This window comes from Oncorhynchus masou, unplaced genomic scaffold (assembly GCF_036934945.1).
Source record: "Oncorhynchus masou masou isolate Uvic2021 unplaced genomic scaffold, UVic_Omas_1.1 unplaced_scaffold_1444, whole genome shotgun sequence".
Lineage (NCBI taxonomy): Eukaryota > Metazoa > Chordata > Actinopteri > Salmoniformes > Salmonidae > Oncorhynchus > Oncorhynchus masou.
The window spans coordinates 36,617-52,500 of NW_027004412.1; the positions used below are offsets into that span (position 1 = coordinate 36,617).

General features: G+C 50.6%; 1 protein-coding gene across 1 annotated transcript in view; it reads right to left on the reverse strand.

Annotated features, from left to right (window-relative positions):
* Positions 1-3,500: 3,500 nt before the first annotated feature.
* Positions 3,501-15,884, reverse strand: part of LOC135530869 (paired box protein Pax-5-like) — a 31,442-nt gene continuing 19,058 nt past the window's right edge. The window contains exons 4-6 of the mRNA XM_064959038.1: positions 6,156-6,242; positions 5,267-5,368; positions 3,501-3,648 (exon numbers count right to left, since the gene is read on the reverse strand). Coding sequence (XP_064815110.1) covers positions 3,566-3,648; positions 5,267-5,368; positions 6,156-6,242 — 272 coding nt within the window. The 3' untranslated portion in view covers positions 3,501-3,565. The remainder of the gene's footprint in view (positions 3,649-5,266; positions 5,369-6,155; positions 6,243-15,884) is intronic.

Below are 15,884 nucleotides of genomic sequence, written 5' to 3' on the forward strand. Positions count from 1 at the left end.
GGGAGTGTTATAGTGACGTGTGGTCAGTAGGGGAGTGTTATAGTGACGTGTGGTCAGTAGGGGAGTGTTCAGGTATAAACCTAAAGGCACCTTATTTTGGCAGCTGGTGAGTTTCAGGATCTAATGCCTCAGAATCAAGAGAGAGAGAGAGAATGTTAAGGATGGGTTCCACGACAGAGTTAGAGATTAGTAGAACGGACAAAGACAAGTGTCCCGAATGACACCCTGTTCCCCATGTAGCGCGCCGGCTGCCGGTGCAGAGAAATGGTGCCGTTTCAGAAGCAGAGTGTGAAATCTGTACACTGGACTGTAGCCATCCCATACCATTCTAGTGGTTCTAGAATGTCCAATCTAGTGGTTCTAGAATGTCCCTTCTAGTGGTTCTAGAATGTCACATCTGGTGGTTCTAGAATTTCCCTTCTAGTGGTTCTAGAATGTCCAATCTAATGGTTCTAGAATGTCCCTTCTAGTGGTTCTAGAATGTCCCTTCTAGTGGTTCTAGAATGTCACATCTGGTGGTTCTAGAATGTCCCTTCTAGTGGTTCTATAATGTCTCTTCTAGTGGTTCTAGAATGTCTAGTGGCTCTGGAAGGACTATTGGTTCTAGAATGTCCCTTCTAGTGGTTCTAGAATGTCTAGTGGTTGTAGAATGTCTAGCGGTTGCAGAATGTCTGGTGGTTCTAGAATGTCTAGCGGTTGCAGAATGTCTGGTGGTTCTAGAATGTCCGTTCTAGTAATGCTAATTCCACAGGGTTGACCCATATCGAGCACACGAGGCGAACCATAGTAAGGGGTCTTCTTTAGAGTTGCATACGAAACAACTTTATTAAGGTCTACAAATGTGTAAGATTATTTTCTATCGCTAACTATTTTACAACAGAGATTAAAACGACACTTTGTTCCGGAGTTTTCTATATACGATATATATCTTTATGTTCAGTTTTGGTTCCTTCCAACCAGGCAGCTACAACTACACTGTAGCATCCGCACACTACGTTCAGACACACACACACACACACACACACACACACACACACACACACACACACACACACACACACACACACACACACACACACACACACACACACACACACACACACACACACACACACACACACACAGAGTATCCAAAACAACAACAAGTCCCTCTCAGACAGACTAAAAACTACCCCTTTTTTATTCTCTTTTTGTTGTTGTTGTTTGTTTGTCACTAAAATCTAAATGTTTAAAATTTCAAAATCGATATTGATGTCTAGACTTATTTAGTCATTTTTTTATTAAGTGATTAATATACAAATCTCATACAGACGGCCGGGAGAAATGGCACTAAGGCTTGAACCTGCTCCTTAGCCACAGATCTCGGATCAGTTTAGCCTCCCCCGGGTCCTATCCTTTACCATTACAGGAGGGGGGATATATAACTGACCTTAGATCAGTCACTAGGCTAGAACCTGCTCCTTAGCCACAGATCTCGGATCAGTTTAGCCTCCCCCGGGTCCTATCCTTTACCATTACAGGAGGGGGGATATATAACTGACCTTAGATCAGTCACTAGGGACAGTTTCCCTGCATACTGGTCAGTGTATCAGTAAAAGGCCGAATTCATGCATTGTCACAGCGCAGAACACATAGAGGGAGGAGGAGGAGGAGGAAATAAAACAATAGGCTTCAGTTTATTCTCCCCACTGAAGAACGAATGTCAAATGGAAGACGAGCACTAAGAAGGAGAAGAAGAAGAAGAAGGAGAAGAAGAAGAAGGAGAAAGAGAAGAAGGAGAAAGAGAAGAAGAAGGAGAAGAAGAAGAAGAAGGAGAAGAAGAAGAAGAAGGAGAAGAAGAAGAAGAAGAAGAAGAAGAAGAAGAAGAAGGAGAAGAAGAAGGAGAAGAAGGAGAAGAAGAAGAAGAAGAAAAGAAGAGAAGGAAAGAAGAAGAAGAAGAGAAGGAGAAGAAGAAGGAGAAGAAGAAGAAGAAGAAGAAGAAGAAGGAGAAGGAGAAGAAGAAGGAGAAGGAGAAGAAGAAGAAGAAGAAGAGAAGAAAGAGAAGGAGAAAGAGAAGAAGAAGTCAAAATGGCGTCTATGAAGGTGACTTGGATCACTTTGTGCTTCTTGTCTTTAGTTAGCCACACCACTGGGGGGTGGGGGGCACCACTATCTTTGGGGATTTTGGAGAGAGAGAGAGAGAAAGAGAGGAGGGGGCGTGGCCACCATTGCTACTTCCTGGTTACTCATTAGCATATTCAGGATGTGGGAAAATAATGGAAATCACCTCTAAAAAGGGAAAGACGGAGACGTAATTATACAGTCACTTCTGAGTGCAGCGAAAAGGGAATGAAATATATTACTCTATAACTTATTCACCAGAAACTCTAGAGGTCCCTCTTCTGTCTGTCTGTCTGTCTGTCTGTCTGTCTGTCTGTCTCTCTGTCTGTCTGTCTGTCTGTCTGTCTGTCTGTCTGTCTGTCTGTCTGTCTGTCTGTCTGTCTGTCTCTCTGTCTCTCTGTCTGTCTGTCTCTCTGTCTGTCTGTCTGTCTGTCTGTCTGTCTCTCTGTCTCTCTGTCTCTCTGTCTGTCTGTCTGTCTCTCTGTCTCTCTGTCTCTCTGTCTCTGTCTGTCTGTCTGTCTGTCCGTCTGTCTGTCTGTCCGTCCGTCCGGCTGTCTGTCCGTCCTTCTTCCACAAAGTGGACACTTTCTTAACTTCCCTTCACTGAGTTCAAAGGAAATGATGGTATAACAAAACAACAAAAAGCCTCTAACCAAACCAATGGTTTTAGATTTGTGGGAAGTAGTGAACGAGTGTACACTTCAGGAGAAAGGGGACCCTCTGTAATGTGGAGACTGTCCAGCTCCATGTCTCCGGGTCTTTAACTCTGCTGGGTGTCTCGTCTCCCTAGATAGAGGTTAAAATTGATTAATGTCAGTGATTGGCCAAGACAGTCTAGTTACCTGGTGTCCCAGGTCTGAATCAGTCCCTGGTCAGAGGGACAGGATGACAACCAGGAGAGCTCTGGGATGACAGTCGAATAGTCCGGGTGTATATACCAACAATCTGACCTGGGATCAGCTTGCCCTCCCCAGATCCTAACCCTACCCATTAGGTGTTAAAATGTCTAATCTGACCTGGGATCGGTCTCTGTGGGTACATCCATCCACGTTATCGTAACAGGTGCAATAGCAATAGGTCAGTGTCTCAACTCAGCAGGGATTGGTCGGCTCGAGTGTCAATCAAAAGCGTGCAGTCGGGAGTTTACTGATGTAAAGCAGATCCTCCTCCTCGTCCTCATCTTCCTCTTCATCCACTTCCTCCTCCTCCTCTCCTTTCTGTTACTCCTCATCTTCCTCCTCCTCATCCTCATCTTCCTCTTCATCCACTTCCTCCTCCTCCTCTCCCCTCCTCTCCTTCCTGTTTCTCCTCATCTTCCTCCTCCTCGTCCCCATCTTCCTCCTCCTCTCCTTCCTCCTTCCCTCCTTCCTGTTTCTCCTCCGTCAGTAGGCAGGCTAGTATTGGACAGTGCTGGTGCTATCTCTCCTTTCTTCCTCCTCTTCCTCTTCATCATTGATGGGCAGGGTCAGTGGCGGTCGTAGGCGGAGGCAGTTGCCGTGGCAGCCGGTCCCGCCCCTCGCGATGCCGCGCTGTAGTAGTACGGCGACCCTACACACACACACACACACACACACACACACACACACACACACACACACACACACACACACACACACACACACACACACACACACACACACACACACACACACACACACACACACACACACACACACACACTCAGTTAGTGGCTGGGTGAAAGCAGCATTGTTATAGTTGACACACACACACACACACACACACAGCGCTGCTACTTCTAATCCCCTGTGCCACACACTCCCCTCGTGGATACCTGTCCCTGTCATATCCATCAATCACACACTGACACCTCCTCCCCTGTACCTCTCTACCTGTCAGCCTCATCACTATGTCAGCACCTGTCTGTCTGTCTGTCTGTCTGACTGCCTGTCTGCCTGTCTGTCTGTCTGTCTGTCTGTCTGTCTGACTGCCTGTCTGCCTGTCTGCCTGTCTGTCTGTCTGTCTGACTGCCTGTCTGTCTGTCTGTCTGTGTCTGTCTGTCTGTCTGTCTGTCTGTCTGTCTGTCTGTCTGTCTGTCTGTCTGACTGCCTGTCTGACTGCCTGTCTGCCTGTCTGACTGCCTGTCTGACTGCCTGTCTGCCTGTCTGTCTGTCTGTCTGTCTGTCTGTCTGTCTGTCTGTCTGACTGTCTGTCTGTCTGTCTGTACTACAGGTAATTCCACTCGACTGTCTGAAAGCCTACAGTCTGCCATTACCCCTCCCCCCCACAGAGTTACAGCCTACAGTCTGCCATTACCCCCCCCCCCACCCCCCCCCACAGAGTTACAGCCTACAGTCTGCCATTACCCCCCAGAGTTACAGCCTACAGCCCCCCCCCACAGAGTTACAGCCTACAGTCTGCCATTACCCCCCCCCCCCCCCCCCCCCACAGAGTTACAGCCTACAGTCTGCCATTACCCCCCTCCCCCCCCACAGAGCTACAGCCTACAGTCTGCCATTACCCCCCCCCACAGAGTTACAGCCTACAGTCTGCCATTACCCCCCCCCACAGAGTTACAGCCTACAGTCTGCCATTACCCCCCCCTCCCACCCACAGAGTTACTACAGCCACAGCCATTACCCCCGTCTGGCTGGCAGTGAAGACAGCCTACAGCCATTACCCCCCTCCCCCCACAGAGCTACAGCCTACAGTCTGCCATTACCCCCCCCTTCAGAGTTACAGCCTACAGTCTGCCATTACCCCCCCCCCTGACAGAGTTACAGCCTACAGTCTGCCATTACCCCCCATCCCCCCACAGAGCTACAGCCTACAGTCTGCCATTACCCCCCCCACAGAGTTACAGCCTACAGTCTGCCATTACCCCCCCCCTAATTATCTCTGTGGACAGAGTTACAGCCTACAGTCTGCCATTACCCCCCCTCCCCCCACAGAGTTACAGCCTACAGTCTGCCATTACCCCCCTCCCCCACAGAGCTACAGCCTACAGTCAGCCATTACCCCCCCCACAGAGTTACAGCCTACAGTCTGCCATTACCCCCCCCCCACAGAGCTACAGCCTACAGTCTGCCATTACCCCCCCCACAGAGTTACAGCCTACAGTCTGCCATTACCCCCCCCCCCACAGAGTTACAGCCTACAGTCTGCCATTACCCCCCCCCCCCACAGAGCTACAGCCTACAGCCATTACCCCCCCCCCCCCCTTGCATCTGTCCCGTCTGGCTGGCAGTGAAGAGCCCAGAGGAACATCCGATCTCAGTCCCCAGAAGAGACCCATAGTCCTGTTGGAACACTGAGAGAGAGGACATCAGGTTAATAACCTCTGACCCCTGACCTTTAATCTCTAACACGGAACCACAACCATAAGGTTAGTTAACTCCCAATAATGGCGTCTGCGAAAGCACGGGAGGGAGGGGGGGGGGCAAGCGGCCGTTGAGGCCTTCTCCTCCATTTCGAAGTAGTCCATGTTCTTCTTCTTCATGTATATTTGAAAAAGAGGCTCAATCTCATATTGTTGATTGACTGCCACCTCCAGGGCTGAGTTCCTGAACTATGTGTTGTGTGGCATTCATTTATTGTGGCCACTAGATGGCGGTCATATAGTTTAAAACCATTAACAAACCATAGCATTACCATAGAACCATACCATAGAAGACATTGTTCTGATCATAAAACCTGATCGCTTCCAATCCCCCCCCCCCCCCCCGATAGAAATCCCCACCCGGTCGACTACTTTAAAATGGTGGAAGCCTTTTCAAAGTCCACGCAACTACAAAAAAAAAACAAAAAAAAACGCCAAGTTCAAACCTCTAATTATCTCTGTGGACACAATACTACAGTCAATCTACAGTCAGTGTAGACTACAGTATAACCCTTGACCTCTAACCCCCCCCCCGCTAACCTAGTGGTCAGCACAGCCTGGACCTCAACCACAACCTGATATCAAACTCACACATAGGGCTCTAAAGTAGTGCACTAAATGGAGAAATAGGGGAGGTCTTTGAGTTGAGATTGAACGGTTGATTGGTTAATTGATGATTGAATAATGTCCGTGATTGGTCGAGTGGTTGTTGCCTTACCTAACAGGCTGGGGTTTGGAAATCTCCAGGACTCGTTATATGTGGAATACTGAGGGTGGGAATAGGGACTCCCGGAGAAATCTCCTCCTGGAACAGAGAGGAACAGACAGGAACAGTTATTAACTGTTAATAACAGACAGGAACAGAGAGGAGCAGAGGGGAACAGAGAGGAACAGAGAGGAACAGAGAGGAACAGAGGGGAACAGAGAGGAACAGAGAGGAACAGAGAGGAACAGAGGGGAACAGACAGGAACAGAGAGGAACAGAGAGGAACAGAGAGGAACAGAGAGGAACAGAGAGGAACAGAGAGGAACAGAGAGGAACAGAGAGGAACAGAGAGGAACAGAGAGGAACAGAGAGGGAACAGAGAGAGGAACAGAGAGGAACAGAGAGGAACAGACAGGAACAGAGAGGAACAGACAGGAACAGAGAGGAACAGAGAGGAACAGAGAGGAACAGAGGAACAGAGAGGAACAGAGAGGAACAGAGAGGAACAGAGAGGAACAGAGAGGAACAGAGAGGAACAGAGAGGAACAGAGAGGAACAGAGAGGAACAGAGAGGAACAGACAAGAACAGAGAGGAACAGAGAGGAACAGAGAGGAACAGAGGGGAACAGAGAGGAACAGACAAGAACAGAGAGGAACAGAGAGGAACAGAGGGGAACAGAGAGGAACAGAGGGGAACAGAGAGGAACAGAGAGGAACAGACAGGAACAGAGAGGAACAGAGAGGAACAGAGAGGAACAGAGAGGAACAGAGAGGAACAGAGAGGAACAGAGAGGAACAGAGAGGAACAGAGAGGGAACAGGAACAGAGAACAGGAACAGAGAGGAACAGAGAGGAACAGAGAGGAACAGAGAGGAACAGAGGAACAGGAAGACAGAACAGAGAGGAACAGAGAACAGGAAGGAACAGAGAGGAACAGAGAGGAACAGAGAGGAACAGAGAGGAACAGAGAGGAACAGAGAGGAACAGAGGGGAACAGAGAGGAACAGAGAGGAACAGAGAGGAACAGAGAGGAACAGAGAGGAACAGAGGGAACAGAGAGGAACAGAGGGGAACAGACAGAACAGAGAGGAACAGAGAGGAACAGAGAGGAACAGAGAGGAACAGAGAGGGAACAGAACAGAGAGGAACAGAGAGAGAACAGAGGAACAGAGGGGAACAGAGAGGAACAGAGAGGAACAGAGGGGAACAGACAGGAACAGAGAGGAACAGAGAGGAACAGAGAGGAACAGAGGGGAACAGACAGGAACAGAGAGGAACAGAGGGGAACAGAGAGGAACAGACAGGAACAGAGGGGAACAGAGGGGAACAGAGAGGAACAGACAGGAACAGAGAGGAACAGAGAGGAACAGAGGGAACAGAGAGGAACAGACAGGAACAGAGAGGAACAGAGAGGAACAGAGAGGAACAGACAGGAACAGAGAGGAACAGACAAGAACAGAGAGGAACAGAGAGGAACAGAGAGGAACAGAGAGGAACAGAGGGGAACAGAGAGGAACAGAGGGGAACAGAGAGGAACAGAGAGGAACAGAGGGGAACAGAGAGGAACAGAGAGGAACAGAGAGGAACAGAGAGGAACAGAGAGGAACAGAGAGGAACAGAGAGGAACAGAGAGGAACAGAGAGGAACAGAGAGGAACAGAGAACAGAGAGGAACAGAACAGAGGGAACAGAACAGAGAGGAACAGAGAGGAACAGAGAGGAACAGAGGGAACAGAGAGGAACAGAGAGGAACAGAGAGGAACAGAGAGGGAACAGAGGAACAGAGAGGAACAGAGAGGAACAGAGAGGAACAGAGAGGAACAGAGGGAGAACAGAGAGGAACAGAGAGGAACAGAGGAACAGAGGAGGAACAGAGAGGAACAGAGGGAACAGAGGGGAACAGAGAGGAACAGAGGGGAACAGAGGGGAACAGAGAGGAACAGAGGGAACAGAGGGAACAGAGGGGAACAGAGGGGAACAGAGGGGAACAGAGAGGAACAGAGAGGAACAGAGAGGAACAGAGAGGAACAGAGGAACAGAGAGCAACAGAACAGTAGTAGCGTATCTCTCTCTCTCTCCTCACCTTTCCTTTCATCCTCCTCATCTCTCTTTCTTATTTCCCCACAATCCAGCCACCATCCTCACAACAAAACAATATTCCCTGTCCTCTCCTCCTCTCTCTCTCTCTCTCTTTTCTTGTTTTCCTCAAAACCTTTACTCACATCCCCGGGGATACTTCTCCCTGAGCTGACAGTCACTGGGCCCCCCCCCTCCATCCCTCCCTCCCTCGCTCCATCCCTCTGTCTCTCTCTTCCGTTCTGTCCGTTCTGCCTCAGTGATTCACCCCCCCACCCCCCACCCCCCAGAGAGAGAGAGCGTGCTAGAGAGAGAGAGAGAAACATTGCTTTATGAGGATTATAATAGAGTAGACAAAGAAGTGAAGAGAAGAGATGATGAACAATATTAGAGAGAGTCTCCTTGTCTGAGGAACAGAGAGTCTCCTGTCTGAGGAACAGAGAGTCTCCTTGTCTGAGGAACAGAGAGTCTGAGGAACAGAGAGTCTCCTGTCTGAGGAACAGAGAGTCTGAGGAACAGAGAGTCTGAGGAACAGAGAGTCTCCCGTCTGAGGAACAGAGAGTCTCCTGTCTGAGGAACAGAGAGTCTCCTGTCTGAGGAACAGAGAGTCTGAGGAACAGAGAGTCTCCTGTCTGAGGAACAGAGAGTCTGAGGAACAGAGAGTCTGAGGAACAGAGAGTCTGAGGAACAGAGAGTCTCCTGTCTGAGGAACAGAGAGTCTCCTGTCTGAGGAACAGAGAGTCTGAGGAACAGAGAGTCTCCTGTCTGAGGAACAGAGAGTCTGAGGAACAGAGAGTCTGAGGAACAGAGAGTCTCCTGTCTGAGGAACAGAGAGTCTCCTTGTCTGAGGAACAGAGAGTCTCCCGTCTGAGGAACAGAGAGTCTGAGGAACAGAGAGTCTCCTGTCTGAGGAACAGAGAGTCTGAGGAACAGAGAGTCTGAGGAACAGAGAGTCTCCTTGTCTGAGGAACAGAGAGTCTCCTTGTCTGAGGAACAGAGAGTCTCCTTGTCTGAGGAACAGAGAGTCTGAGGAACAGAGAGTCTGAGGAACAGAGAGTCTCCCGTCTGAGGAACAGAGAGTCTCCCGTCTGAGGAACAGAGAGTCTCCTTGTCTGAGGAACAGAGAGTCTGAGGAACAGAGAGTCTCCTTGTCTGAGGAACAGAGAGTCTCCTGTCTGAGGAACAGAGAGTCTCCCGTCTGAGGAACAGAGAGTCTGAGGAACAGAGAGTCTCCTGTCTGAGGAACAGAGAGTCTCCTGTCTGAGGAACAGAGAGTCTGAGGAACAGAGAGTCTCCTGTCTGAGGAACAGAGAGTCTCCTGTCTGAGGAACAGAGAGTCTCCTTGTCTGAGGAACAGAGAGTCTGAGGAACAGAGAGTCTCCTGTCTGAGGAACAGAGAGTCTCCTGTCTGAGGAACAGAGAGTCTCCTGTCTGAGGAACAGAGAGTCTCCTGTCTGAGGAACAGAGAGTCTGAGGAACAGAGAGTCTGAGGAACAGAGAGTCTCCTTGTCTGAGGAACAGAGAGTCTCCTTGTCTGAGGAACAGAGAGTCTGAGGAACAGAGAGTCTCCTGTCTGAGGAACAGAGAGTCTCCTGTCTGAGGAACAGAGAGTCTCCTTGTCTGAGGAACAGAGAGTCTCCCGTCTGAGGAACAGAGAGTCTGAGGAACAGAGAGTCTCCTGTCTGAGGAACAGAGAGTCTCCTGTCTGAGGAACAGAGAGTCTCCTGTCTGAGGAACAGAGAGTCTGAGGAACAGAGAGTCTCCTGTCTGAGGAACAGAGAGTCTCCTGTCTGAGGAACAGAGAGTCTGAGGAACAGAGAGTCTCCTGTCTGAGGAACAGAGAGTCTCCTGTCTGAGGAACAGAGAGTCTGAGGAACAGAGAGTCTCCCGTCTGAGGAACAGAGAGTCTCCCGTCTGAGGAACAGAGAGTCTCCTTGTCTGAGGAACAGAGAGTCTCCTTGTCTGAGGAACAGAGAGTCTCCCGTCTGAGGAACAGAGAGTCTCCTGTCTGAGGAACAGAGAGTCTGAGGAACAGAGAGTCTCCCGTCTGAGGAACAGAGAGTCTGAGGAACAGAGAGTCTCCTGTCTGAGGAACAGAGAGTCTGAGGAACAGAGAGTCTCCCGTCTGAGGAACAGAGAGTCTGAGGAACAGAGAGTCTGAGGAACAGAGAGTCTCCTGTCTGAGGAACAGAGAGTCTCCTTGTCTGAGGAACAGAGAGTCTGAGGAACAGAGAGTCTCCCGTCTGAGGAACAGAGAGTCTGAGGAACAGAGAGTCTCCTGTCTGAGGAACAGAGAGTCTGAGGAACAGAGAGTCTCCTTGTCTGAGGAACAGAGAGTCTCCTGTCTGAGGAACAGAGAGTCTCCCGTCTGAGGAACAGAGAGTCTCCTGTCTGAGGAACAGAGAGTCTCCTTGTCTGAGGAACAGAGAGTCTGAGGAACAGAGAGTCTCCCGTCTGAGGAACAGAGAGTCTCCTTGTCTGAGGAACAGAGAGTCTGAGGAACAGAGAGTCTCCTGTCTGAGGAACAGAGAGTCTGAGGAACAGAGAGTCTCCTTGTCTGAGGAACAGAGAGTCTGAGGAACAGAGAGTCTCCTGTCTGAGGAACAGAGAGTCTGAGGAACAGAGAGTCTCCTGTCTGAGGAACAGAGAGTCTCCTGTCTGAGGAACAGAGAGTCTGAGGAACAGAGAGTCTCCTGTCTGAGGAACAGAGAGTCTGAGGAACAGAGAGTCTCCTTGTCTGAGGAACAGAGAGTCTGAGGAACAGAGAGTCTCCTGTCTGAGGAACAGAGAGTCTGAGGAACAGAGAGTCTCCTGTCTGAGGAACAGAGAGTCTCCTGTCTGAGGAACAGAGAGTCTGAGGAACAGAGAGTCTCCCGTCTGAGGAACAGAGAGTCTCCCGTCTGAGGAACAGAGAGTCTCCCGTCTGAGGAACAGAGAGTCTCCTGTCTGAGGAACAGAGAGTCTCCTTGTCTGAGGAACAGAGAGTCTGAGGAACAGAGAGTCTCCTTGTCTGAGGAACAGAGAGTCTGAGGAACAGAGAGTCTCCTGTCTGAGGAACAGAGAGTCTGAGGAACAGAGAGTCTCCTTGTCTGAGGAACAGAGAGTCTCCTGTCTGAGGAACAGAGAGTCTCCTGTCTGAGGAACAGAGAGTCTGAGGAACAGAGAGTCTCCTGTCTGAGGAACAGAGAGTCTGAGGAACAGAGAGTCTCCTTGTCTGAGGAACAGAGAGTCTCCCGTCTGAGGAACAGAGAGTCTGAGGAACAGAGAGTCTCCCGTCTGAGGAACAGAGAGTCTCCTTGTCTGAGGAACAGAGAGTCTCCCGTCTGAGGAACAGAGAGTCTGAGGAACAGAGAGTCTCCTGTCTGAGGAACAGAGAGTCTCCCGTCTGAGGAACAGAGAGTCTCCTTGTCTGAGGAACAGAGAGTCTCCCGTCTGAGGAACAGAGAGTCTCCTGTCTGAGGAACAGAGAGTCTCCTGTCTGAGGAACAGAGAGTCTCCTTGTCTGAGGAACAGAGAGTCTGAGGAACAGAGAGTCTCCCGTCTGAGGAACAGAGAGTCTCCTTGTCTGAGGAACAGAGAGTCTCCTGTCTGAGGAACAGAGAGTCTCCTTGTCTGAGGAACAGAGAGTCTCCTGTCTGAGGAACAGAGAGTCTCCCGTCTGAGGAACAGAGAGTCTGAGGAACAGAGAGTCTCCTGTCTGAGGAACAGAGAGTCTCCTGTCTGAGGAACAGAGAGTCTCCTGTCTGAGGAACAGAGAGTCTCCTGTCTGAGGAACAGAGAGTCTCCTGTCTGAGGAACAGAGAGTCTCCTGTCTGAGGAACAGAGAGTCTCCCGTCTGAGGAACAGAGAGTCTGAGGAACAGAGAGTCTCCTGTCTGAGGAACAGAGAGTCTCCCGTCTGAGGAACAGAGAGTCTCCTTGTCTGAGGAACAGAGAGTCTCCCGTCTGAGGAACAGAGAGTCTCCCGTCTGAGGAACAGAGAGTCTCCTTGTCTGAGGAACAGAGAGTCTCCTGTCTGAGTAACAGAGAGTCTGAGGAACAGAGAGTCTCCTTGTCTGAGGAACAGAGAGTCTGAGGAACAGAGAGTCTCCCGTCTGAGGAACAGAGAGTCTCCTTGTCTGAGGAACAGAGAGTCTCCTGTCTGAGGAACAGAGAGTCTCCTTGTCTGAGGAACAGAGAGTCTCCTGTCTGAGGAACAGAGAGTCTCCCGTCTGAGGAACAGAGAGTCTGAGGAACAGAGAGTCTCCCGTCTGAGGAACAGAGAGTCTCCCGTCTGAGGAACAGAGAGTCTCCTTGTCTGAGGAACAGAGAGTCTCCTGTCTGAGGAACAGAGAGTCTCCTGTCTGAGGAACAGAGAGTCTCCTGTCTGAGGAACAGAGAGTCTGAGGAACAGAGAGTCTCCTGTCTGAGGAACAGAGAGTCTCCTTGTCTGAGGAACAGAGAGTCTCCTGTCTGAGGAACAGAGAGTCTCCCGTCTGAGGAACAGAGAGTCTCCTGTCTGAGGAACAGAGAGTCTCCCGTCTGAGGAACAGAGAGTCTCCCGTCTGAGGAACAGAGAGTCTCCTGTCTGAGGAACAGAGAGTCTCCCGTCTGAGGAACAGAGAGTCTCCTGTCTGAGGAACAGAGAGTCTGAGGAACAGAGAGTCTCCTTGTCTGAGGAACAGAGAGTCTGAGGAACAGAGAGTCTCCTGTCTGAGGAACAGAGAGTCTCCCGTCTGAGGAACAGAGAGTCTGAGGAACAGAGAGTCTCCTTGTCTGAGGAACAGAGAGTCTGAGGAACAGAGAGTCTCCTGTCTGAGGAACAGAGAGTCTCCTGTCTGAGGAACAGAGAGTCTCCCGTCTGAGGAACAGAGAGTCTCCTCTCTGAGGAACAGAGAGTCTCCTTGTCTGAGGAACAGAGAGTCTCCTGTCTGAGGAACAGAGAGTCTCCCGTCTGAGGAACAGAGAGTCTCCCATCTGAGGAACAGAGAGTCTCCCGTCTGAGGAACAGAGAGTCTGAGGAACAGAGAGTCTCCCGTCTGAGGAACAGAGAGTCTCCTTGTCTGAGGAACAGAGAGTCTCCTTGTCTGAGGAACAGAGAGTCTCCCGTCTGAGGAACAGAGAGTCTCCTTGTCTGAGTAACAGAGAGTCTCCTTGTCTGAGGAACAGAGAGTCTCCTTGTCTGAGGAACAGAGAGTCTCCCGTCTGAGGAACAGAGAGTCTCCTTGTCTGAGGAACAGAGAGTCTCCCGTCTGAGGAACAGAGAGTCTCCTGTCTGAGGAACAGAGAGTCTCCCGTCTGAGGAACAGAGAGTCTCCCGTCTGAGGAACAGAGAGTCTCCTTGTCTGAGGAACAGAGAGTCTGAGGAACAGAGAGTCTCCTGTCTGAGGAACAGAGAGTCTCCCGTCTGAGGAACAGAGAGTCTCCTTGTCTGAGGAACAGAGAGTCTCCTTGTCTGAGGAACAGAGAGTCTGAGGAACAGAGAGTCTCCCGTCTGAGGAACAGAGAGTCTCCTTGTCTGAGGAACAGAGAGTCTCCTGTCTGAGGAACAGAGAGTCTCCCGTCTGAGGAACAGAGAGTCTCCCGTCTGAGGAACAGAGAGTCTCCCGTCTGAGGAACAGAGAGTCTCCCGTCTGAGGAACAGAGAGTCTCCCGTCTGAGGAACAGAGAGTCTCCCGTCTGAGGAACAGAGAGTCTCCTGTCTGAGGAACAGAGAGTCTGAGGAACAGAGAGTCTCCTTGTCTGAGGAACAGAGAGTCTCCCGTCTGAGGAACAGAGAGTCTCCCGTCTGAGGAACAGAGAGTCTGAGGAACAGAGAGTCTCCTTGTCTGAGGAACAGAGAGTCTCCCGTCTGAGGAACAGAGAGTCTCCCGTCTGAGGAACAGAGAGTCTCCCGTCTGAGGAACAGAGAGTCTCCTGTCTGAGGAACAGAGAGTCTCCTGTCTGAGGAACAGAGAGTCTCCCGTCTGAGGAACAGAGAGTCTCCCGTCTGAGGAACAGAGAGTCTCCTGTCTGAGGAACAGAGAGTCTCCTTGTCTGAGGAACAGAGAGTCTCCTTGTCTGAGGAACAGAGAGTCTGAGGAACAGAGAGTCTGAGGAACAGAGAGTCTCCTTGTCTGAGGAACAGAGAGTCTCCTTGTCTGAGGAACAGAGAGTCTGAGGAACAGAGAGTCTGAGGAACAGAGAGTCTGAGGAACAGAGAGTCTCCTTGTCTGAGGAACAGAGAGTCTCCTTGTCTGAGGAACAGAGAGTCTCCCGTCTGAGGAACAGAGAGTCTCCTCTCTGAGGAACAGAGAGTCTCCCGTCTGAGGAACAGAGAGTCTGAGGAACAGAGAGTCTCCCGTCTGAGGAACAGAGAGTCTCCTCTCTGAGGAACAGAGAGTCTCCCGTCTGAGGAACAGAGAGTCTGAGGAACAGAGAGTCTGAGGAACAGAGAGTCTCCCGTCTGAGGAACAGAGAGTCTCCTCTCTGAGGAACAGAGAGTCTCCCGTCTGAGGAACAGAGAGTCTGAGGAACAGAGAGTCTCCCGTCTGAGGAACAGAGAGTCTCCTCTCTGAGGAACAGAGAGTCTCCCGTCTGAGGAACAGAGAGTCTGAGGAACAGAGAGTCTGAGGAACAGAGAGTCTCCCGTCTGAGGAACAGAGAGTCTGAGGAACAGAGAGTCTCCTTGTCTGAGGAACAGAGAGTCTCCGGTCTGAGGAACAGAGAGTCTCCGGTCTGAGGAACAGAGAGTCTCCTGTCTGAGGAACAGAGAGTCTCCCGTCTGAGGAACAGAGAGTCTCCCGTCTGAGGAACAGAGAGTCTCCGGTCTGAGGAACAGAGAGTCTCCTTGTCTGAGGAACAGAGAGTCTGAGGAACAGAGAGTCTCCCGTCTGAGGAACAGAGAGTCTCCTTGTCTGAGGAACAGAGAGTCTCCTGTCTGAGGAACAGAGAGTCTCCCGTCTGAGGAACAGAGAGTCTCCTGTCTGAGGAACAGAGAGTCTCCCGTCTGAGGAACAGAGAGTCTCCTTGTCTGAGGAACAGAGAGTCTCCTTGTCTGAGGAACAGAGAGTCTGAGGAACAGAGAGTCTCCTTGTCTGAGGAACAGAGAGTCTGAGGAACAGAGAGTCTCCTGTCTGAGGAACAGAGAGTCTCCCGTCTGAGGAACAGAGAGTCTCCTGTCTGAGGAACAGAGAGTCTCCCGTCTGAGGAACAGAGAGTGGGAACAGAGGTCTGAGGAACAGAGAGTCTCCTCTGAGGAACAGAGAGTCTCCTCTGAGGAACAGAGAGTCTCCTGTCTGAGGACAAAGAGCTGAGTCTCCTACTGAGGTTTATAAGAGAGTCTCCCTACAGGTTTATAAAGTCTGAGGAACAGAGAGTCTCCTACAGTCTGAGGAACAGAGAGTCTCCTACAGTCTGAGGAACAGAGAGTCTCCTGTCTGAGGAACAGAGAGTCTCCTACAGTTTAGGAACAGAGAGTCCTACTTTATATGGACTGGGTCTCCTACAGTCTGAGGAACAGAGAGTCTCCTGTCTAAAGAGCTGAGGAACAGAGCTGTCTGAGGAACAGAGAGTCTGAGGAACAGAGAGTCTCCTCCTACAGAGAGTGTCTGAGGAACAGAGTCTCCTAGGTCTTATAGGAAAAGAGCTGGGTCTCCTACAGGTTTATAAAGGACTAAAGAGCTGAGTCTGTCTGAGGAACAGAGAGT